Source organism: Alligator mississippiensis, chromosome 2 (assembly GCF_030867095.1).
Source record: "Alligator mississippiensis isolate rAllMis1 chromosome 2, rAllMis1, whole genome shotgun sequence".
NCBI classification, from domain to species: domain Eukaryota; kingdom Metazoa; phylum Chordata; order Crocodylia; family Alligatoridae; genus Alligator; species Alligator mississippiensis.
Genome location: NC_081825.1, coordinates 21,258,136 through 21,283,829, shown reverse-complemented (window position 1 = coordinate 21,283,829; position 25,694 = coordinate 21,258,136). Strand labels below are relative to the sequence as shown.

General features: G+C 40.4%; 1 protein-coding gene across 4 annotated transcripts in view; it reads right to left on the bottom strand.

The window, feature by feature from the left end:
* The window catches only part of HTT (huntingtin), a 155,881-nt gene that overhangs the window by 14,292 nt on the left and 115,895 nt on the right, over window positions 1–25,694 (bottom strand). For all 4 annotated transcript variants that reach the window (XM_006262647.4, XM_019479067.2, XM_019479072.2 and 1 more), the window contains 16 exons: window positions 24,446–24,659; window positions 24,125–24,270; window positions 23,463–23,640; window positions 23,095–23,190; window positions 22,362–22,549; window positions 20,754–20,880; window positions 19,044–19,144; window positions 15,382–15,536; window positions 14,815–14,954; window positions 14,198–14,280; window positions 7,600–7,730; window positions 7,305–7,434; window positions 4,934–5,089; window positions 1,627–1,817; window positions 620–734; window positions 191–404 (listed from right to left, as the gene is read on the bottom strand). In XM_006262647.4, the coding sequence (XP_006262709.1) occupies window positions 191–404; window positions 620–734; window positions 1,627–1,817; window positions 4,934–5,089; window positions 7,305–7,434; window positions 7,600–7,730; window positions 14,198–14,280; window positions 14,815–14,954; window positions 15,382–15,536; window positions 19,044–19,144; window positions 20,754–20,880; window positions 22,362–22,549; window positions 23,095–23,190; window positions 23,463–23,640; window positions 24,125–24,270; window positions 24,446–24,659 (2,365 nt within the window). The remainder of the gene's footprint in view (window positions 1–190; window positions 405–619; window positions 735–1,626; window positions 1,818–4,933; window positions 5,090–7,304; window positions 7,435–7,599; window positions 7,731–14,197; window positions 14,281–14,814; window positions 14,955–15,381; window positions 15,537–19,043; window positions 19,145–20,753; window positions 20,881–22,361; window positions 22,550–23,094; window positions 23,191–23,462; window positions 23,641–24,124; window positions 24,271–24,445; window positions 24,660–25,694) is intronic.

The window sequence follows — 25,694 nt, the reverse complement described above, 5'->3', positions numbered from 1 at the left end:
AAATGCAGTTGTAATGAACAAAACTGGCCTTGTTTCAACAAAAACAACGAAAAATTCAGTTCTCTTAAAAAAGCTGTAAAGTTTTGTTGATTTTCTGAGAAGTCCATTAGAAGAGCCATATATATGATTTCTCCTCCTGAACCGATGCATTTATACACTTACAGGGGACAAAATTTAATAATATCCAAACCTGTATACATGCAGGTCAGCATTAACCCCAGTGCTGCCATTGCTCGGTGGGGGCTGTGTACATTCACTCTGTCAACACTTAGTTTAACTAGAGATTCACTATCCAGTCTAGAGAGTTGCTCTGAAAGCAGGAGTCGTTCTAGTCCTCTCAGGACACAATGGTATATGATGGATGGAGTAGATTCATCGTTTCCAGACACCATAATGACGCACATCTGAAATAACCAAGAAAGAAATCTAAGAAACAAGTTATCCTGTCTGAATCCTAGCACCAATATGTCAGAACAGACACAAACAGCTGCAACTGGTTTAGTTGCTTTCAACGCCTTGAATTCCTTCTAAAGTACACACTACTTTTATGATGAATTTTTTTTGGAAAAACTATGAAAGTGAGTCTGAGTTGCCTTCTGCAATCTGAAGCATTACATACCTGTATTATTCCTGAAGAGAACTCAGGCCCTACATCAAGTGGATAATTCTCTATCAAGTAGAATGCTGCAGCACACATTACCAAGATGTGCTGTTGGTTATGGACACTCACACAACTGTAAATAAGCAAGGAAGCCAAGAGTTATATCTATTAAAGTCATCTCTTAAAAATGTAATAAAACATGAGTGCTCTATATGGACTACACTTTTTTGTTAAATATTATCTTACTGCAATATTTGACACTAAACAAACTATTTGGCAAATCACTCTCAAAGAATCACCATATGCCCCCAAAAATGGTTACTGTTTATGTAAGTGCAGTGTTACACGAGTCCTAAGAATAAGTTTAAGTGCCATAATTAGAACCTAGTTTTGTCTCAGTTGTTTTAGGACAAATGCTCTTTGCTGGTGTTTCTGCAGTACTCCTAGGAAAGATTAAACTCTTTATGATATCAAAAGAAAGCCAGGCTTTGAAATAGTAATAAGTCCCAGTTGAGTAGACTAAGCTACCAACTAGATTTCTTCCTCATCTTCAAGGAATGTTTGACTTCTCCAAATCAAAGCTAATTCTGGCAGCAGGGGACACTAGAAGGAATCAAATATTACAAGTTCTCAACTGTGGACAAAAGACTTTTTCAATCCGAGTGTCCCTTAATACTTCAAAAAGGGTAAATTGAGGCAAGCAAGCTCTCTCAAACAAAGACTGAACATTCACTTAGGCTTTAAAAACAAACCAATCCTTTTGAAACTTCAAAACTGTCAAATTAAATGCTTGTTTTTGCTACTGCTCATATGCTCTACTTGTATCTGACATCAGAAGCAGAAACAGCAACACACTAACAAGCAGTACTGCTCTCAACACAGGAATCTTAGGGAATCTCTTGTAAAGGTTGTGGGACTGATAGAAATATTCTGGTCTACTCAGTTATTTCTGGACAATTATTTTACAGCTCAAAACTTGTTTTTGGACTTAAGTCACAGCAGAGTTATAAATATACAGCACTTACTGTGCTACCCCTCTCAGATTGGAGAGCAGATACTCGCTGATAATTGGAATGAGTTGCTTTGCTGTCTCATCAAGCAGGTCACACTCGAGAATGTAAAGAATTCCATGGAGAGCGCCAATCCGACTTGGCATGTGTGTGCTACGCAGGGTTGATTCCAAAAGACGACTCACTGGCTCAGCTACAGCTTTATCCTAATGCGAACACAAAACCACATGCCAAAACTAAACATAGGACCAATTAGAATGACTCACCGCACCTGGTAACAAACTAAGGAACAGATAAAGATGGCATGAACCAGAGCTCTGCAGATAGTATATAGTTACTGAAGCACTTCTGGTATACTTAAAAGTAACTGAATAACCTGGTATTTTATGGCTGGTGAATTTAAAATTTTGCAAAAGAATGTGTCTATTTCCGAGTATTAATTATCCTCCTCCAGAGATATTACAATGTTCAAATTAACGGAGGAAAAATATAATTTCTGGTAACTGGTAAAGGACTGCACCAAAATGTTAAATCTGTCTTTTACCTGGGAAAGACTTTCAAAAACTGTAAGGCCGGAAGGGACCTTGAAAGATCATTGGGTCCAGCCCCCTCCACGAAGCAGGAAAGATAACTGGGGGTCAGATGACCCCAGTGAAGTGACTATCCAGTCTCTTCTTGAGAATTTCCAGGGTAGGTGCTTGCACTACCTCTGGAGGGAGTTTATTCCAGTCTGAACACCCTGGCTGTGAAGAAGTTTTTCCTAATGTTGAGCCTGAATCGATCTTCCAGGAGGTTGTGACCATTACTCCTGGTTTTCCCCTCGGGTGCCCTGGTGAACTGAACAGTTGCTCATCGAGCCCTTGATGTACTGCCCTAGTGTAGCAGTAAGCTGGTACCAGGTCCCCCTCTCAGCCTTCTTTTCCTCAGGCTGAAGAGTCCCAGATCCCTCAGCCTTTCCTCATATGGCTTGCCTTTTAGGACTCTGATCATATGGGTGGCTCTTCTTTGAACTCTCAAACTTGTCCACACCCTTGTTAAAATGTGGTGCCCTGAACTCAACGCAGTACTCCAGCTGCGGTCTCACCAGTGCCGAGTAGAGCGGAAGAATCACCTCCTTGGCTTTGCTGGAGATGCACTGATTGATGCATGCCAGAGTATTATTTGACCTGCTGGCTACAGCATTGCACTGCCGGCTCATATTCATACTGTGGTCTATTAATTACCCCCATATCCCTTTTAATTCATGGTGCTAGTCAGTTTGGTGCTGCCAAACCTGTAGGTGTGTGGGGGTTGCTCGTCCCGAGATGGAACACTCTGCATTTCTCGACATTGAATTTCATCAGATTCCAATCCGCCCAACTTGCCAGTCTGTCTACAGTCACCTACAGTCACAGGTAGACCTTATCTTAAAGCATGACCACACTCCCCCATAACTTGGAGTCGTCCGCAAACTTGACCAGTGAGCTCTTCACCCCCCCACATCCAAATCGTTAATAAAGATGCTGAAAAGTACTGGACCGAGCACTGACCCACCCCTGCAGGACACCTCTGCCCACTTCTCGCCAGGATGACACGGATCCGTTCACTACGACCTCTCTGGATCCTATCCTGCAGCCAGGTTCTCACCCACTTGAGTGTCTTGGAGTTAAGCCCACGATCTTCCAATTTGCTCCCAAGAATATTGTGGGATACTAGATCAAAGGCCTTTTGGAAGTCTAGGTATACAATGTCAACCTGCTCTCTCATGTCCAGGTGTCAAGTTACCTGGTCATAGAAGAAGATGAGGTTGGTAAGGCAAGACCTCCTGCAACAAAGCCATGCCAGCTGTCATTCAGAATCTTACATCCTGCACGCTTATCGCAGTCCCACTTCACCAGTTTAGTCCTACTGGATAGAGCTTAGGCTGTTTATATGCCAAGAACATTTGTGGACTTTGGACACCTGCAAGTTTAACCTGTCGATAGGCTTCTAAACTGATGAACATGTGACAGAATTTTGGTATGTTAGAAGATGGCTACGTGCCGAAGGTCTGCACAAATGTAGTACTTAAGATACTGCCCTATATTACTAATGTTCTGTGGAACTTATTTTGGCCACTAACATTCATATCTGAATGCCTCTTCCAAAACACCCGTATTTTTAGTTCAAGGGTCAAGAAATGCAGAAGCTGAAACCACGATGGGAGAGTAAACAGCAGAGGGATGCAGTAGAGGCCAGGTGCCAGGGGGTGTGGGCACTGCAGGGAGGGGTAGAAGGCTAATCAGGCAGCAAGGAACAGAGGTCAGGCCACTTGACTCCTCTCCTACTGCTGCAGTGGGGCAAGAGGGGCAGCAGAGGGGTTCAAAAATTGAACATGCAATTTTTCTATACATGTATAGACATTTTCTATGTATAATTTTCTAAACATGAAAAATTATAACAAGTTTACAAATGTTTTATGTCTATAAACTAATTACTGTGGGACCATCTTAAATTCAAAGTAATCTTGGATTCAGAAGAATATGGTAATATGATGTTCAATTAGTTTAATTAAATGGAAGTGAACAGGAATATGTGAAAGTTGCTGTACCAGGAATTGTATTTCCATCTTTCAACAAAACAGGCCTTGAAGTTTGGGGATATTGTGGTACATGAATTCTCTGGTAACAAAAGCAGCTCACAAATGGCACTTTTCACTAAGGTGGATCATGGGACTAAGGTCATTCTCTTGTGACAAATTTAACAATGGTCACCAGGACATTGTCATGTCCAGGCTAGCAGAGGACTACAAAATGCATTTTTCTGAACTTCATCACAAACTTACAAACTAGCTCAGAGAACCACTAAGCAACTCCTGCATGAGAAATCATTAAATATACCAACCTGTGCTCAACCCTTGGCAAATAATTCCTGGTTGAGGATCAATGGAAGATGCCATTATCTTCTAAAAATCTAGAACACTGATATCTGGCTAGCTAAGAGAGAGTCTCTTATTCTAACCAGCTTCATAGCAATTAAAAACAAAAAAAACAGCCCACACACTCTTGCTCGAACAGAGCAGAGGCTCTCAGTTGAGGACCACTCTTTTGGAGTTCATGCCTCACCACACTCCTCCAAATCACAAATATAATGTTCTTCAGGATACAGTGAAAAATACTTGGTTTGGATTTGAATGCTAGGTTTTTAAACGTGTATAAAATATATTTATGAGAAGCAATTTAAAAAGCAGATAAAAAAACATCAGTTGTTCTCAGATGTTTGTGGTGTGAGTACAGTGCTACCAGTTTGCAATGGTTAATGCATTATACACTGGCCACAAAACTTACATGCACTAATTTCTTACCATTCCAAGAACAGCTGCTGCCTTACATGTGGCAGGTACCAAATACTGAATGAGGATCTCATCTTCTGATGGATGCACCTTCCTCAATTCTGTCAGGGTTGTGTACATCATCTCAAACTGATTTCTTTCTGTAAACAAGTCTGAAACTGCCAGAAGCTGTTGAGTAGAAAAGAATCAAATAGAAAAAAAAGTTATTAACAAACCAAAACTATCAGACTATTCTTTTAATATACCTGCCAGCAAAAATAATTCAACTCTGTGCTGTGACATGTGGTGCTAAATATTTTAAATTGAAAGCTGGAGTAAAATCAAACATGATCTAATCAGATGTCAGATGCAAGCTTCAAATGGAACAGTGCTACTTCAAAGACACAAAGAACAACTGCTAGCAGGGCATTACAGTCATTGTAAAATATGTGCATTCTTCTTGCATGCCGTCTGAAAACATACAGAATCCTAAGCTCTCAAGCAGAAGTAAAGTCGGGAGTATTTTCCTACATGTGATGTTTCAGGAATTATGGTTACAGCACTAAAATACCACCCCCCAAAAAATCCCACTATTTTGAGACATTAGACATCAAAACTGATGTCTATGTTCAAATTTCTCAATAGCCCTTTCAGTGCGTTAACTAACGCTATTTCTGTTTTTAGAATAGTGGTGGCCTGACTCCATCTCTTGATTTCATTCAACTAACAAGGCATTTTATTGATCACACTTCCATAATGTGCGATTAAAAGGTGCATATTCCATAATGCCCTAAATAGTCTCCTGCATTACTTATCATTTACAAAACCAAAACACTAAAGTAGTTCTGGAGTCTACTTTTGAGCCCCCAACCACCCAGATTTACAAAGCAGTGCATAGATTCATAGATGCTAGGGTCGGAAGGGACCTCAACGGATCATCGAGTCCGATCACCTGCATAGGCAGGAAAGAGTGCTGGGTCTAGATGACCCCAGATAGATGCCTATCTAACCTCCTCTTGAAGACCCCCAGGGTAGGGGAGAGCACCACCTCCCTTGGGAGCCTGTTCCAGAACTTGGCCACTCGAACCGTGAAGAAATTCTTCCTGAAGTCCAGTCTAAATCTGCTCTCTGCTAGCTTGCGGCCATTATTTCTTGTAGCCCCCAGGGGTGCCTTGGTGAATAAAACCTCACCAATTCCCTTCTGTGCCCCCGTGATGAACTTATAGGCAGCCACAAGGTCACCTCTCAACCTTCCCTTGCGGAGGCTGAAAAGGTCCAGGTGCCCCAGTCTCTCCTCATAGGGCTTGGCCTGCAAGCCCTTAACCATACAAGTGGCCCTTCTCTGGACCCTCTCCAGGTTATCCACATCCCTCTTGAAGTGCGGCGCCCAAAATTGAACGCAGTATTCCAACTGTGGTCTGACCAGTGCCCGATAGAGGGGAAGTATCACCTCCTTGGATCTGTTCGTCATGCATCTGACGATGCACGATAAAGTGCCATTAGCTTTTCTGGTGGCTTCGTCACACTGCCGACTCATGTTCATCTTGGAGTCCGCTAGGACTCCAAGATCCCTTTCCGCTTCTGTGCCACCAAGCAGGTTATTTCCTAGCCAGTAGGTATGCTGGACATTTTTCCTCCCTAGGTGCAGTGCTTTGCATTTCTCCTTGTTGAATTGCATTCTGTTGGTTTGTGCCCATATGTCCAACCTGTCCAGGTCTGCTTGTAGTTGTTCCCTGCCCACCGGCATGTCTACTTCTCCCCACATTTTTGTGTCATCCGCAACCTTGGACAGAGTACACTTCACTCCCTCGTCCAAGTCGCTGATGAAGACATTGAAGTCTTCTCGGCCCTAGGACCGAGCCCTGCAGTATGTCCTCCGAGGCAATGGTATCTCATCCCGATGTTTTTGAGTCTTTGAATAATATCCCTTCAATATGTATTGTCAGTGTTGGGGACTACCATTACTCATTCCTTATACTGCCCACGTCCTCAAATGCATAAGTATTTACTAAATTTAGTCCTTCATTGTATGCTTCAAAAATAATTTTAGCTCCTTAAAATAATTTGTTCCTCTATATTTCCTCTTCGACTCTAGAAACATTCTTCTTAATCATAGTCCAGTGCAAACAAAGGGTCCTAAATTAAGTGTAGTACGCAGGCAAAAAATGGAACTTTTTTTCCTCTAATTTTTTTTTTATAAAGCATTTGTAACTTCCATATTTTGCTACTATTTGCTTATATTATTTTAATCAGGTGGTAGAAAGATACACCGTTAAATCCACAACATTTCCCCCACAAGTCAATATTTCTGCAGAATAAGAAGGGTTCTTTGTAAATTCTCCTTACTTCAGGTATTCAGTGAAACACTCAATTATGGTACAGAAAATTTATTTTGCAAGCTTACCGATCGCACCACTTCACTAATCAAGATGACAGGTGTTCTCTTGCTAGGATTTGATGGCAATATCCACTGACTGTACAGCTCAAGCAAGAACTGAGAGCATGAATGGATGTCAACACCAGCCCGATGTTTCCTACAAAGCACAACAAGCAAATGACAATCACTATTCTTGCATCTTTTTAAATAAAGAGACTACTCAGCAAGCACCAAGTGGGTGGAAGACAATACAGAATTCTCTCTTACTGAATTAAAAAAAAACCCTGTTCAAGTGGTTAAGGGAAGAAACACAATGAGATACCTGGAGTTGATAGGAGAGGTTGGTGGTGAGGAAGGAGCAGGCAAGTCATTCTCCTCATCTTCATCTTCATCCCACTCCTCTTCTCTCAGGGGAGTGATATTATTTCCCAGCCACACAGAGTGTATAGAAACCTTAAACACCAAAAACGTTTAGCTGTTTCATAAGCAAGCAGGAAGTTGCTAAAATAAATGAAAACTGTGCTGTACTCTAAGCCCACCCCTCTTCCTCCCCCGCACATATTACATCTATTATACAATTACCTAGTTAATTACACAATTAATTTAGACCAGCTACACATACGTATTAACTATTGAGCATTATAAAGATCCAACCAACTCTACAGTTAGTGCTGGAAAAAGTGCGATATCTGTATATCTGGTTTCTATCCAGATTTAATTTGCATGTGTAGCCTGTGCCTCTGCAGCTGGGAGACTGTAGCTGCTGTGATCCCCCAATCATGGGAGTGCACAGGGCAACCCCACAGCTGGGAGCCCTGTCAGCTGAGGGGGCTCCCAGCTATGGGAACTTTCTTCTTGCCAGTGCAGGGGGAGTCCCCCCTGCACTGGCAATAAGATGCAATGGGATGCGATTCAGAATCCCAAAAAATCACGTGGCATGGCAGGAGGCGTGATTTTGCAGATCACACATTAGATTCCATTGCACCTTTACTTGTGTGTATAAAGGGGCCCCAAGACAGGAGCAAAGAAGTCTGCAAGACAAGTTTCATGCCACATTTTTATAAATTTACACACAATGTTTTATGACTAGATAAGACCATAGAATTATACTGCGCACCCTTGAGGTCAATGAAAATATGCACCTTTCCGAAGCAATATGGCAGAGTAAGTTTACAGACACTGTATTGCTAAGCAACCATCTTGCTACATTTATACTATATTAGCCCTGGTCTGGAAACAACAAGAAAGAAGCAAGACACAGCATCCAAATTCTCTACAATAAAGCTAAGTGTTTTCTTTAATTATACCTCTTATAAAGTAGAATAATCTGTAACATGAAACAGGGAAGGATTATGAACACGTAGGAGGATGCAAGCACAATTCAGAAGGATCCTGACAGATTGGAAATCTGGGCTACAGCTAACAGGATGAAGATGAATAAGGATAAATGCAAGGTGCTACATCTCAGGAGGAATAACCAAAAGCACAAATATAAAGCGGGCAGCATCTGGTTGGAGAGCAGCACTATGGAAATGACTTGGGAATCTTGGTAAACTACCAACTCAATGAGTCTGCAGTGTAAGGCAGCTGCACAGAAGTTGAATACGGTTTTGAGATACATCAACAGAAGCATTAGGTGCAAGACACGGGAGGCAATAGTGTCTCTACTTGACACTGGTTAGGCCTCATCTGGAGTATGGTGTGCAGTTCTGAGTTCCATATTTTAAAAAGGCCTTGGAGAAGTTTGAGAGGGTCCAGAGGTGGGCAAAAAAAACAATAAAAGGCTTGTAAAGCAAGCCATATGAAAAGAGGCTGAAGGAGCTAGGCATGTTCAGCTTGCAGAAAAGGGGACATGACAGCAGTCTTCAAATACTTGAGGGACTTTCATAAAGAAGAGGAAAAGCACCTTCTCCTTTGCAGCAGAGAGGAGGAAACAGACCAGTGGCTTGAATTTTAGATTGGATAACTGAAAAAACTTAACAATTAAAATAGTGGCAGTGGAATAGACTGCCTATGGAAGCTGTGGACTATCAGTGGAGGTGTTTGGGGGGGGGGGGGGGGGGGGGGGGATGATCTAGGCACACCTCAAGAGGAGGCTGGACAGCCACTGGTTGGGAATGATCTAGGCACATCTAGGCCTGTTCTACTATGGGCATTTCCCATGCTTCTGGGCTTTGCTGGTTCCCCCCCCCACTTTTTTGTTACATGTGTCAGGGTGATTTTAAGCCTTTCCAGAAGCACTGGTTACAGCCAAGGCTGGGGATTTTGATTGGGGTATGCCAATGCTCTTGCTGGGACCAAAGCTATAGGTTCCTGGCTACAGGGTCTTGCCCCTCCACTGAAGGTCAGGACAACTACCAGATTTGGAGTCAGGAAAGTATTTTACCCCCTACTCATTTTGTGGTGGGTTTTGTAGGAGGGGGTATGGCCCACTACCCAGGCGATCTTGAGCATATATTGACAATGTGTCAGAAGCAGGACATTGGCTACCATGGTTCACCTGCTTTACCTGTAGCAGGTTAGGCTGTTATGTCTGTGTTGCATCAGGGTTGACAGTAGAGTTCAGATTATGGTTTGTATGAGACAGTTTGAATAGGGATGAACGTGGCTTTAGGCAGGGAGTTGGACTAGATTACCTCTGGAGGTCCCTTCCAGTCCTACTTCTCTATGATTCTATGAATTTGAGTTAAAAGTTGAAAGTGAAGAAAGGAAGGAGAAAGTTCTTGCATACATTATAAAGGCTTGAACCGCAATAGGGTTTGGTTAATTGCAACTTTCATACTTATTTTAGAGAAAAGTGACAATTAGAAAAAAGTCTAGGAAAGGCAGAATTTCAGCAATCATATGCTGAACAGCCAAGTCTCAAGTAACAGGCAGTATTTGTAAGCTTCTGCAAAGAGATGCTTGAAAAATTAAACACAGATCAGTATAAAACCTGATATGTAACCAGAGGCTTGAAGGATGTCTGAGTTAATGCAAATGCAAAGTGTACTCTGCATCCTAATTTAAGTGGCTGAATAAATCTCTCTCTCATTTAGCTGAAGTGACCTTAATATAGACAATGCTGGATTGAAACCATGCAAAAGAAAACATACTACAAATTCCTGCAAATCTAAAAACTGGTTTTGCTGTATGGTTAACAACTTAAGTTGCCTCAAATTTTGAATCTGAACTAAGCTCAGAACCAGCCACTTTCTTTTGCATGTTTCACCAAGAAAATGTATAAAACTGAAAAAAAGCCCCAAACACTTTGGTGTGCTCACCATGTGATTTTAGACTGCATCATTGCTACTAGTAGAAGAGGGTAGTATTACAATTCTTATGACAAGCTTTCTAATGAAATATTGTTCTTTTTAAAGAAGCATGTTTTTTATCTGTATCCTTAACTTGCCATATGCTACCTCTCTACTACTATAACCTGAAACATCTGAAATAGTCTATTACGAAATTGAAGATAAAAAACATGCAAAACGTAGTGAAATAGTTAACTAGCAAATTTTGCTGTTCTCCATTTAAGATATTTAGTTGAGCACTTGACAGAGGCAAATGACACAGATGAACATGATTTTCAAATTGAAAGAGCAGGTATTTCATTTATAACTTGCTTTCTGATCTTGAGCATGCTCTCATGTTCCTCTTTTCTTTGAGAACTTAAACAAGAAAGTGAAAGACCTTAAGAAAAGATGTTACGGAGCATTTTTCAAAAGTCCACCGACACATTCTAAACGATAACTACAAGGGTTTCAACAGCAGTTATAGTTATAACCAGTAGAGCTCAGAGCCTATGAAAAAAAAGGCCACCTGTTTGGGTGCTGATGTATGGTTTTGGGAGCCTAACTTAAAGCGTGCAAGCCTGAAACGTTCACATCTGTTGTATGCATCTACAGCATTAAATATTAACATTTATTTCTGTGAAGTGCCCCATGCACTTATGACACATAAGGAACTTTTACACTTTTCTTTGTTACAAGTCAAAAGAATACTTTTGTGAATACAAGCCAAGACCAGTATCCAAAAAAAAAAAAAAAGAGCTGTGCCTCTGTTTAGCACATAACTAATAAGAACTGAAAAATCAAATGACCTGGCATGAAATAGAGCACAAGTGTAGCTGAAGTGCTGATGTAGGAAAGGGCAAATAACAAGTTAAAAGGTTTTAGTGGGTTACAACTACAACGCTGAGTTGCAAGCCACATTTTAAAGTATGACTTGACTATTTATCTATAAGCACAATTTACATTTAAAAAAAAAAAAAAAAAAAAAAAAAATCAGGAAATTTGTATGAATTCTAATGTCTAAAACAAAACCAAAAGTTTTCTATACCAATAGTTTAACAAATAAAGCAGAATTTAAATTTCCCTTCAGTATGTTTACTTGCTGCCACCTTTTCCAAAGTTTCTAAAGTGTTATACAATGGGCAGATTGCTTTTTTACTTTTAAGATAAAAAGCATAAAATGCTGCCTCTTTTTTCTTCCTGTGCTATGCAAGGATCAGCAATAACAAGAGACAGATGCACTTGGGCCTCCGTTTCCAGGAAACGTAATAATCATACAGCACTTCTGGTCCCAGTGACACTAGACGGTATTCATTAAGGCTAAGCCAGATCATCAGCATAAATGCATATACCCAATAGGGCCGTGTGAAACGGGCCCTATTCAATTCGGATCCGGCCCGAATCGGGGACATTGTTTCGGATCACTGTCCCCGATCTGATTCGGTCAAATCTGAATCTGAAGATTCGACGAATCAGTGATTCAGAAACAAGCACAGCTTTAGGAAGTTTTTTTCTACATACCTTGAGGTAGCAAGCACAGCTCATGATCGCTGCAGTGCTGGGGCAGATGGAGCATCCCACAGGAGCATGGGGGGCTCTCCAGCGTGCTTGGCAGCAAACCCAAAAATACTTCTGGTCCACTTCCACATCTGCCAGGGAGCGTGCTGGGGCCCCCCCCGGCTTGGTGATCAGCTGCAGGGGGACCCCGGGTGCCCACCTAGACCCAGGAGGCACCAGTTCCCAAGCCAGGGGAGTGTGGGGGGCCCCCCCTGCAGACCAGGAAGTGGACCGGAAGTACTTCTGGTTCACTTCTGAGTCTGCTGCCAAGCACACTGGGGAGCCCCCCGTGCTTCTGTGGGACACTGCATCTGCCCCAGCACCACAGCGTTCAGAGCCCCTGCTACCTAGAGGTATATAGAAAAAACATTTAAAGTTGTATCTACATCCGAATCAATTCAGGAGGGTTCCATATTGATTCAGAGAGATTAAAAGGGTTCTCCGATTAGATCTGGATTTGAAGATTCGGCCACCGAATCTCCGCTGAATTGAATCAGGGACCAAAGCTTTGCACAGCCCTAATACCCAAGTGTTTCTCTTAATCCACTTTAGATTTCTGGATGCACCCTGCATACAGAGCACCCACAAATAGTAGTTAACATGTTTTTAGTGAGTCTATACGACTGTTTCCAGCACCCAGCATGAACTCTCCTCAGGGGCTAGCAAATGGAAAATAAGATTAATTCCAAGTTGAAAATTGGTACAAATTTTGAGACTCAAAGTTAGATAGATACTAATTTTGGGTCAAACTGCAGGTTTTGAGAAAGGAGGGGAATTGGTGTAGAAGTAGATGAAAAGCGAAGAGAAAAATGTCCATTTGATAAATTTATGTTAACAATGTAGAATATAATTTCCTCAGAAAGTAATAAATTAGAATTAGGCATGAAAGACTAAAATAAATGAAGTTATTTTTAAAATAAGAGCAACCCAATTTGATTCCCAGAATACTGATAAGGGATGCACATTATGCACTTTGTTGGGGTCAAACTCTAGGACTGCACACCAAATTTAATATTTCCCAGCTGCAATGTTAGTCGATACATGGGAATGCTTCAATTAAACTAAAAGAAAAATCAGCATGCACAAACCCTACATTAAAAAGACATTTATTTAAATGTAAAGCTTAAGCATCTGTACTGGGTAAACTGCAACTTCAAAAGCACTGCATGATGCATATGAATGTATTAGAAAATGTATTAAAAAATTAGTTTTATTTGTAAAAACAAAATTACTTGAAAAAATATCAAATGCATATTATAAGGGTTAGCTCAGTGATATATGGGAAGATTTATAAAAAAAATAAATGTACTGAGCGATTATGTAACTTTTGAAAAGAATATTTTTATTCACATAACATGATGTCTTTCCTTGCCAAATGACCCTGGAGCAGCAGCCTTTTAAAAACATCAGTACGCAAAAATAAGGGCTTACAATACAAACTGACTGCCAATTAAAACTTCAGCATTGCTAGGGCTAGAACTGTGCTATGGCTATGTGCTATGCATCATGGCTGTAACTTTTCTTGGAGGAAATGCTCATTAAAAAAGCATTTATAAGTATTTAACATACAGCAATTTAAAATACGCCCACAAGGGAGGTACTAGGGGGGCCTAGACACACAAAACATTGACATCTTTCTATTTTTATTGGAGATATTAGATTGACAGTTCAGTTCCTTTAGCAATAACATTACACTAAATATTCAAAACTGAACTTCACTATTATGGGGGGGGGGGTTGGGAACTATTTAACCTCTCACACAAGTGAGAGCTAAAATTAAACTCGCTTGCCCACTGTGGAGTTATTTCTTTTATGACTAAATTAAGTTAGTAATTTTGATTTAAATTCCTAAGCCATGCTTGGGGTACTGATGTTTATTTAGTAAAAATCTAGTCAAACTTATATCCACGACAGATTTACTGAGAATTAAAAAAAACACCTCCTGACTCTGTTCTCAATCAGAACTTAGATTTTTCTTATTATACTGAAGTTAAATGTTATGTTAAATAATGCTTCTTCAAAGCATCTTTAATGGATTTTTAAGAAAGAAATAAAAGTCACATTGAACATGCTGTGTTAACTTGAACAAACCTGTCCCAGTTTATAATCCATGTTTCCTAATTCTCGCTCAGTATTGATCTGCAGCAAAAGCTTTTCATGGCTGATAAGAGCCGCTGAAAGAGAGAATTTTTTTTTAAAGCAAATACTTAAATGAATCTAAAAACTAGTTTATTTTCTATATGTTTGGAACAGCTGAGAACACAACTGATCGGGGGGGGGGGGGGGAAGGGGGCAGGCGTGGCAGCAGCGATACACCACCCTTTCAGTCAACCATACTGCTCAGCTAGGGACAGCAGCTGCAGACAGGCAAGAGAAACATGCTGCTCAGCACAGAGGGGAAGGGAGGGGAAAGGGAATAGTTTTACCTGCTTGAGGGACTTTATAAAAATCCCCAGCTGCTGCTCCTGCCACAGCCTTCTCTCCTGCATGTGAGTGTGTGGGGAGGACCTCCTGGATGTATATGTGGGAACTGGGTTGCAGCCACCCCTGCAGCACAGGCTGCTGCTTCTACCGCCCCCTTCCCCTTTCCAAAATCCTGGATCCACCCATGCAAGTATATTTGTTATTCTTCCCCCCCCCCACAAGGAACAATGCAAGTCACTGCAGAATTGAAGAATTTTCCACACAATTGGCCATTAGACATTTACCTGTGGTAGCGGGAGAAAGTGACGGAACAGGGTCCCAGGCTTGGTATAAATGGTGTGTTGCAATATTATCTCTCTTGGATACCATTGCTTGGATTTCTTGTTCCACAATCCCTCTAACAACACTTAACTTCCTCCCAAACCTGAAAGCCCAGCAGAAATCAGAATGGTGGTTTAAGGAGATTTTTTTCCACCAATATTTTCCTGTCAATTTGAGTATAAAGTGACTACCTGTAGTATACTCATTTTGCCAATTACTGCTTTAGGGGAAGTCAGTCAGCTGAGGTGCAAGTATGCAGACTAGCTGTTTAAATAAGTTTGAAATCTGGCTTGAAGTTGCACTTTACTCCTCTTTCAGAGTTACCTTAGAATCCCACAAAGTTCTTAACATCATGCAACTGCTATGATTTACTATGACTAAATAACTGTGCCCTGCGTGTGACATTTCATATAGTTTTGCTTAATTTCTAATTTGTCCACATTTGTGTTATTACTAGATTAAGCTATTTTGCTTTCAGGTAATCTACATGCAAGTATAAAACACACATGCTTTCAGAGTTGATGAAATACCTTGTATCCAGAGCTTTTAAAGCTTTGTTGCGGGGCTGCTGCTCCAAGCAACTAACTGCTGGATTGCCTGCCACAGGTATTGTCATTGCACTCAGCACCAACGAGGTTATGGCTTGTACTGCAAGAACATTGATTTGGGTCCTCTCCGTGTCCTCCTGCAAGATGAACATACAGGCTCTTAAACTGAAAATGGAAAGTTCAAACTAGAGAAGACACACTGCTTGATGCTAAAGACAATCTTTGCTCTCAGTAGTCCTACAGGAAAAAAACCACAACCAAACAACTGGGCAATGTGCCTAGTCATACTTCTACCCAATCAAAAATCAAGCTACCAGTTCAGCAAGCTGATGATGAATCACTGCCATACTTCATCTCTGGATCCTATCATCTACCTCCATCACCTACCTCGCACATGAAAGAAAAAAATGGTATCTCCCAACAATGTACAATTCTGATCTCTGCTTCAAAAATTGCCTACTCCCAAGTTTGTGTTCGCATGTGAACTTGAGTGAAATCTTCCCCTAAGTTTTATGATATTTATTTGGGGATTTCGGTCCAGAACTATCTAATCAGCCATTGGGGTGCTTCTTCCCCAAATGCCCCCAAATGATTTCAGAAAGCTAATTTCAAACATTAACATTTTTTCCATTGTTGGTATATTTAACAATCTTTAGCATACATCTTTGGTATACTCAATCTTTTTTTCTGGGGTTTTTTGTTAAAACAATACAACTCCCATTAGTATCACAGAGCACCTCTCAAGCTGCAATGCATTTATTTCATAGATTTCATAGACATTAGGGCTGGAAGGGACCTCGGAAGATCATCGAGTCCAGCCCCCTGCCCAAGGGCAGGAAGTCAGCTGGGGTCATAGGATCCCAGCAAGATAAGCATCCAGTTTCATCTTGAAGATGTTCAATGAAGGCGCTTGAACCACCTCCGGTGGCAGGCTGTTCCAGACCTTGGGGGCTCGGACAGTAAAGAAATTCTTCCTTATGTCCAGCCTGAAACGATCTTGAAGTAGTTTCTGACCATTCGACCTCGTCATCCCTTGGGGCGCTCTGGTGAACAAACGTTCCCCCAGATACTGGTGGTCACCCCTGATAAACTTGTAGGTGGCCATCAGATCACCCCTGAGCCTGTGCTTTTCCAGGCTAAAGAGCCCCAGGGCTCTCAGCCTGTCATCGTAGGGTCTGCTTCCCTGACCTCTGATCGTGCGCGTGGCTCTTCTCTGGACTCTCTCAAGCTTCTCCACATCCTTTTTGAATTGTGGAACCCAAAACTGGACACCGTACTTCAGCTGTGGCCTCACTAAGGCCGAGTACAGGGGGAGAATGACGTCCCGGGATTTGCTTGAGAAGCATCTATGGATGCAAGCCAGCGTTTTGGTCGCTTTGCTAGCTGCAGCATCGCATTGCGGGCTCATGTTCATCTTGTGGTCAATGATGACCCCCAAGTCTCTTTCTTCCATAGTGCTAGCCAACATAACACTGCCGAGCCTATAAGGATGCTGCGGGTTTTTTTTCCCCCAAGGTGGAGAACCTTGCATTTATCGGCGTTGAACACCATCAGATTCTCGTCCGCCCACTTGCTGAGCCTGTCCAGGTCAGCCTGGATCACCCGCCTGTCTTCTGGTGTGAATGCTTTGCCCCAAAGTTTGGTGTCATCGGCAAACTTGGCCAGTCCGCTTCTGACTCCAGTGTCCACATCATTAATGAAGATGTTGAACAGTATGGGTCCAAGGACAGAGCCCTGGGGGACCCCACTGGTCACAGGACACCACGATGAGTGACTTCCATCAATTACTACCCTCTGGGTCCGACCCCGGAGCCAATTTTCCAGCCAGTGGATCGTGGAGGACCCAAGGCGACAATTGGCCAGTTTCTCCAAGAGGCGATCATGGGACACCAGATCGAAGGCTTTTTTGAAGTCAAGATATATGACATCAATCTCTTCTCCCTTGTCCAGGTGATAGGTCACCTGGTCATAGAAGGAAATGAGATTGGTCAAGCAAGACCTACCCGCAACAAACTTGTGCTGGGTTTGTTGATTTATCTTAATGATTTATCTTGCTTGGGAGGTAAAGAAACAGTACTGTCCCTATGTTACAGATGGGGAACTACAGCAGAGAGAATAGGCTGCAGATCCACAAACAAACTTTTAAGTGCCTGGCTCCAGGAGTGAGATTCACAAAGCTGAGTTAAGAACCTAAGATCCTTAAATAGTGAGGAGTGAAAGCTAGGCTTGTAAAAATTATTTCTAAAACAGGCAGCAAAATGAATGGGGAGAGGTCTACTCCAGTCAACAGGGAATGATGAAATCGTACCCCTTTACTGGACTTTTGCATGCACCTACAGTTTTGACTTGAGCACCTCTCTGCAAAACAGGGATTCAAAATCTGAACCTGTTTCTTGGACTTTGGTACCTAAATCACCCCTTTGGGTATGGACAACTAGCTAATTTTAAGACACAGATGCAAGTGGATGTGCTTGCCTTTTTAATAATACATCAAATGCTTAGTGAACTCACTCAGGAAGCAGATGACCTGAATTTCAGGCTCTCAACCCTCATCTCCTGCATCCTATGACAGTGCCCTAACCACCAGGCTATAGGCCAGGGGTGGGCAAAATGCAGCCCACAGGCCAGATGCAGCCTGCCAGGCCAATCTATCTGGCCCACGGGGCCCCTAAAAATATAGGAAAATCAATATCTATCTGCCCCTGGCTGCCTGTTGTGTGGCCCTTGATGGCTTCCCAAAACTCAGTAAGTGGCCCTCCGCCCAAAATAATTGCCCGCCCCTGCTATAGGCTATGCCAGCCTTCACACCCCTGTGGAAGCTGGAACACTGCATAAAAAGAAATGCAAGATTCATATGGCCAGGGAAGACAAGCGAAGGGGAACATGAGACTGCATCGCAGTGATGAGGTACTTCCCTGACAGCAGGAAGCTCTTGTGGATTTTGACCCCAGCTCCAGGGACTGCTTATGCATTTTACCCAATAGGTGTCATGACTTAACCAGTTCTCTCCATTTGACTTCTACAAGACTCCTGTCAAAATAAATCTGCCTTTTCATTTAAAAGGAAATCATTCAAACTTGAAGCAGTACAGTTAGTCAGTCACAAGTCATCAGAAAATGACTTTATTAAGGTTCCAAAATCAGAGACTTTGCTACATGCCATACACATGGCATTAGCACAAGGCTATTCTTAAAATTTATATCTAACTAGTTTTACATAAAAAGGGAATATGAATACAGCAACTATATCCAAGTTGTTCCTGCTGGAATCTTATCTACTGTATTTCATGAGTTTGATTGTGAAGATTTAGTTCCCTATAACAGAGTTTGTTGCTTGCAACCTTTCTGAGCTTTCTGCATATGCTCAACAATTGTGATAATCTATTTATTTGGAGCATATTTTTAGCAATGAATGAATAAAACAAAGGTAACAGAGAGGGTTTTAATTCAAATTTCTAGAAGTACTCGCTAGAGATGGAGGTTTCAGCATAGCAATTTAATGTGCCTGGCCCTGTAAGTCTGAAAACCCAGAAGTATCAGATGAAGACCTCTGAGAGGAACTGTTCACTGTAATCTGCCTAAAGTTCCAATTACCAATGCAGAAAAACATCCGTACTACAGAAAACAGCTGTCAAACTGCTTTACCTCTTGTTGGCTTTCTTCCTGGTCCATTACAATTGGCTGTGTTACCAGCACACCAAGAAGAGTAGCCCATGTTTCTTCAAACTGGGTACGGCTAGTCCACCCTGTGAAAAAGTTAAGAGAAGTCAAGTCATTTACTACTTGAATGAAATGTTCACAAAAAAGGAACAGTATTTTAAAATGAATTGCTGTTTCCACAAATGTATTTTTACATTACATCCCATTTACTTTCAGTTTATTAGTTATTGCAATCTAAATCTGTACTATTCAAATTTTGGAAGTTGTTAAATCTCTAGAATCAGTAGAATCCTGAACATACCAACTGAAGTCATCCTATTCTGGTTTACTTCCAGGGTACAATTCCTTTTGTTTCATTTGTTTTTGGGGGTTTTTGTTTTGGTTTGGTTTTTGGGGGGTTTGTTTTTTTGTTGTTTTTTTTTTACATAAAAAAAGCTAAAAAGCTTGGTAAACAAAAATACAAAAAACAAGTTTTCATAACTCTCTAGAAGAATGTCTATTTGGCAGCAAAGAAAATTGTGGAGTGACCCTTAAAAAGATTTAACATTCATTGAAAACTCATCCCAAGAAGGAAGGAGTTGTAAGAGGAACCCATTTTATGCAATTCAAATAATGCAGATTTCCCCCATCAGATCCTTGACACATTCAACACCATGATAGATTTATAAACTCCTATTATACTATTTTATATCTAAAAAACAAAAAATAAGAACATTTTCCTGACACTGAACATTCAAAGCAATTAAAAGGACTAATCTTGCAATGTAAACTTATCAAATACTAAACCCTCATTTAGAAACTGCTTTTTTATATATGGAAAATATATGTTGCAGTTTAACAAAATTCATTTGGTAGGAAAGAGTGCAACAACTGTACATAAGCCTTCATTTTTCTTTTGAAAAGTTTAAAGTAAATACAGCATAACTTACCATTAGTATCAAACATAAGAGTAAACTAGATGGTATACCTAGTTTCTAGTATTTGCATGCTGCACATAAAAAACAATTAGGTTTTTCCCTATAGTAAAAGGGACAAAACTTCCAACAAAGGAATAGTGTTTGCTAAGCTGGCAACACAACAGTATTACAGAAAAAATACATTTTGCTTAATTGTCAAGAGATAACTATCAACAAATTAAAAATATTTTTATTTTAATCTTTAAAACCCCAATTCCTCTTCTACAGATACTGAAAGTTAGTAAGCTGTATCAAAACTGAATTACAGTCATTTTATAACACTGACCCCACACAAAAACATGTTCATTTTAATTTGAGACTGAAGTAGAATTTCAACTCTACTATCCAGAAAGATGAAATCCTATTCAGGAACAGATGATATTTTAGCTTAGTAATACTGTCTGTTAAGTTTCAGAATATATTATTATATAGTGGTTCATTTCTGCTTTTACTAATAAAATGTGTTTCTGAAACTTGGTTCATACCTAAAACTTACTTGACAAGGTCAAATGCTCCATTATGTATTAAACAGTAAAAATAATGGTTCCTGCGCCTTGCTGAATTACCTTTCATGTTTCCAACCATTTGGTAAGCCTGTCAATATAAAAACACACTGCAGCCTTTTATCACTAAACATATACTATGGAGCATATGTATTCAGGTGCAATCAGTTAAACTTCTTCTAGGAAAAGGAATTATGCATTCAAATAAATCACAAGAAATATTCTGTCTACCCTACCTAGTGTGTTAATGCGATAGATGAATTCTTTAAATATTTCTTTTTCTTGAAGGAATTCAACAGGAATTTCTGGGAAAACTGTACCAAAGTCACCCAAAGGTTTTGGTGACCAGCCTAGTTTCCAGACCTGTTCAAATATAATAACAGGTTTTTATTTAAAACAGTCAAAGGTATCAACATTACAGTTGTAAACACATTTGAGATAGTGTTTTTCTTGCATATTGATCTCCATTCCCACTCAAACACAAAGGGCACAGTACACTTAAATTCTTAAGTTTTTTTCCTTCCATGCTTTAAGTTTTGTTCTTCCTTGCAGTCTGCTGTGTTTATTGTACTTCACACCATATTGATAATGAAATGAAAGCCTCAGGCCTTTAGAATAGCCTGAAAACATGCAGGTAATATTTTTCCTAAAACGTTGTATATTTGGCCATTCCTAACAGAACAAAACACTTTTTCTGCCAAGTTATACCCTTCTGTTTACTGAAAGATGTCCACCAGAAATGTTAGGAAAATAAGCCATGAAATAATTTCTCTTTTCATTTCATAGACTTCTGAACAGGAAGAAGCATCACACAACATCTCATAAGCAACATCTTTCTCCTTTTACAGTTAATTGAAATGCAGGAAGTTTTAGATCAATTATAAATTTGGACTACCCAAGTGGTAATTGCCACATAGACCTGACAACAGTCCACAGAGAAAGTAACAGCAACAAAATCAATTACTTGAAAACATGGAATCTTCTTTATGTATTCACTAAACACCTGAACAGCACAATTTTGATATTATAAAAAAATATTCAATTGCTAGATGCATCTAGTGACAGGGGACTTAACAAGCAAAAAGGCCCTTCTCTTAACAGCATTTTAGAGCCAAGTTAATTTTAAACTGAATAATACAACATTACAGAACTCCTTGCTTCACACAGCAACCTAAGAAAAATGTCAGTATTAATTTAGTGGTTTCCCAATATTAAATAGTTAAAGAGTAGAGAAGTAGACAACAGAAAAAAAGACTTCCCCAAAATCACTTGGCAAATCAGAATGCCAAACAGCTTTACAAGCAGATTCAAAATCTTTTGGCAATACTGCTTGACATTTTTAATCCGAGGATCTTTAAATTGTTTCAGAATAATAGTGAAATCCATTCCATGGCTCCAGAAGGTAAACAACAAATGGGTCAAGCATCTAAGAGTCAGGGTGAGGCAGAAGCAAAGAAAATCCAAGCCTACACAATGCAATACCATAAAGATACCCAAGTTAGCTAAAATACCAGGGGCAATGCAGCCATGTTACTGCAGCTCTGGGATGCACTACTGCCCTTGCTTGTTCTCAGCTAGTGCAGTGAGGTGCAGATACAGATGTGCACGACTCATCCTCCCTCCACCCCACGGTTTTTTTTTCTCTTTAACTACACAGAAGATTTACATATTAGATATTTTCAGTTTTGCCAGGCGATGGTTAAGACCAATAGGACAAGCAAATCTTATGGTTAGGATTCAAAACTTAGAAAAGTAAAACATTATGTTTTAACACCACCACATTTAGTTTACATAAAAATGGTCAATAGCTCTTGTGCTATGGAAATAAAGCAAGAGGCACATACCAAAGGAGGTACTCTTGTGTAGCTGTTCACTAGAGGTAGTCTGGCCAAGCTGATGATAATGTTCTTAAGGACAGGAGTGAGGAATGCTGGGATATTGCTGTTTCTCATGTGTCCCAATGCTAGAACAGTCTGCAAACACTCTACCAGTTCAGCCACCATTTCACAAGCCTTTGTAACATGCTTCATTTCTTAGTAGGGAAAAACAGAGGAAGTTCAATGTAAAGCATCACAAACATGCACAAAAATGTATACAAGAACAAGGACGACACAAACATGCCAATAAGAACAAATGGTCTCAAAGGTGCTGAAGCTGAATCATGGCAAGAAGTAGCCACCTGCCTATCTGGACTCATACACAGTGTATGAAAAAGAGGTACTGAAAGGTTGAAATGGGTGGCTTTCAGCTAAAGCATGAATAATTTTGATACTACCTATGCAGTGCAGTGAAACAGATTCCAGGAAACTTCAGTTTTATCTGTGTGTTGTTAATTATACCTGCTCAGAGCAAGCGTAAGTGATGCCAGGAGATGAAGAACAGTTTGCACAGCGTTTAACTTACTAATGCAAGTTTGATACTCCACCACTTTTAAAAAGTGAACATTTTCATATGAATTTGGGATTGCAGACAGGACCCAGCTAAGGTCTTCTTGATTTAAACTGGTAACACAGAGATAAGTATGGCATTTTCAAGAAGTAAAACTACAGAAAAGCTTAAAGTTTATTGCTGACTTACTCTGGTCATTGGAATCAACTTCATCTTCACCAACTATTTTTGAAGTATTTTTTTTCCTTTCTGGACTAAGCAGCTGATCTCCAGGTTTAACTGCAACTAAGTCAGATAAATGAGGAAATAAAAAATATATCTATATCAATATTTCCTTATTTGGAATCTTCTCCTTCCCCAAGCTTCCAAAAATTGGCAAGCAACTATAGTTGCAAAATTCAAAGGCAAATGCAAAATAACAGGAGATGCCCCATGGTAGAAACCCATTTGGCAAATTAAAAAAAGTCAGGAAAGTTTTTGTCCAGCGGTGGCATCTGGACAGTGCTATTTGCCAATTTATTTTGCAGCCTTTCCACAGCTATTCAAATTTAACTCACCTGCTTCTATTAGAAATCGCACACAATTAATAAGAGAGCAGGCATGTGTCACATACACTGCAGAAGCCAGTGAGTTCCAGAGAGCAGGCTGCTGCAAAGTCAGGCAACAACAATCCAAAACAGCTTGAATATCTGTACTTAGAGGGACCTGTTCATGTATTAAATGCCATGACAGTGCCTATACAAGAAAAAATGTCCATTAATATTGAACTGTTCTAACATGAAAAAATAAGAGCAGACTTAATTTATCCTCAATGACATATAAATGTTCATAAACTAAGATTATAAATAATTTTGTTTTCTGTAGTACTATACTGTTCCAGAAAAATAAGGTTACAAAGTTAAGCTGTAAGTATTATATTAATGCAAAATATCATGTTTATTCACCTTTCTAACAGGCTGCAATGTCTCTCAAAATTGTCAAGATATTCCTCGCCCTCTGCATGCCTCTTCTCCCCTGTGCCAGTGAAAAAGCCTCCAACAGAATCCATCTTCCTCAGCTCTTACTCCCTCCATAACTCCAATATATAGCTCATTCCTATTTTCTATATTAGCTCATTCAATAATTACTCTGTTAGGAAACTACAGATCAAAATTTCTACTAAATCTTCACAAGTTATCTGCTGTAAATATTCTGCCACATATTAAGGTCTTTATCTTACCTCTAGTGACATTACAACAAACTTCAATATATCACTTCCTGTGTCAGGTGGAATACGAAGACATGCTGGTAGTTTAGAGAGTAACAGCAAATACTGAGCCAGTGCACGACAGAGTGTCATCACAGACTGATACACCAACACATCGCCTAGAAAAAAAGAACTCATATAAAACCTTGGTGCCTGAAATAATCAAACACTTGCTTTAACTGATTAAAGTGTTTTACCACCAATTATCTAATTCCATGAAAAAACTGACTTATTGGGACAACACTGCTATGTCTCACGATAGAGAGAACAACAAAAGACCATTACTTCTATTACCAAAGATATCACTTAGTTTGTTCCAGTAGGCTGAAGTCTCAATTGGCTGCAATGGTTGAAAAACTTGATGGTTGGCTGGAAGTTTTTGTACAATGGTAGACACATGATCTAGAGTTACCCGACGAGCAGTTTCAAAGAGACTGGTCTTCTGGTCTCCTGACATTTCATTCATGCCAAGGCTTAAACAGGGAGACAACAAGCTTAAGTTGAATTCCTGAAAGCACAAACAACAAATAAAAGACTTGAAAAAATACACTTTAAAAAAAAAAAAAAAAAAGAGTTTAGTTAATGCTATACAAATGTGTATAGGAAAAAATAAGCCACAGATGGATTATGATACAGCAACAGATACCAAAATCAAAGCCGTGATCCATTTTGAAGTTAGCTAGGGTTCAGCTTTTTATTTTAAGTGAAAAAAACAAGTACACCCATCCCAATATTTTAGCACTGAAACAAAACAGTTTCCTGAGCAATGCAACTTGTTGGAACAGTGCACCTAATCACTGTGACACGCTATGGGTTCTACTGTAACATTTCCGTGTTAAATGTGTTCATATGTTGTGTGCCTCTGTTTCCCTGATTAGCCTGTGCACTGGGCCAGGAATGAAGGGATAATAGAGGCCTGTTAAGTCCCAGAGCTGCCTACAAGTGGGAGAAAATAAAATGGACCTCAGGCATCAGAAAGCGTTGCTGACACTTCAGCTAAGGTGGGATTGCTCCCAGGAGGCTCCAGGGAAGCTGAAGAGCATGACAATGGAGAGAGCACCCTGATCAAGCAGAGCACTGGCTGGTGGGGGCAGTATGAAAACAAACCAGCTGAGCAGTTTTTGGGACTTCTGGCTGTGCAGACTGGAAAGAGAACAGCTGAGCAACTCTTGGTGCTCAGGCCTGTGGAAGCTGGATTGAGGAGTGAGAGATTGCTTCAGTTTTGGAAGGGGCAGAGAACATCTGGCTAAGTGGCCTCCTCCCTAATAAACTCTTTTACTGAAGAGGAGCTGTATGCTTTCCTGCTTGAAACTTCACAAAATGCTTCTCCCTATCAAGAGGTAAAGTCTCTCTTGGAACTTGAAGAAAGTTCCCTTATCAGGGCCATGGAAAACCAGGGAGGGTGAGGGACTGAAAGGTCAAGGTCTCAGAAACAGGAGCAATGGATCCCACCCTGCTCCAGAAGCCATATCCAGGCTGTCTGAGTTCCCCCTAAAGGCCAGACAAGATCATGGAGATCACAAGCAAGCACTCCTTTTGGGAG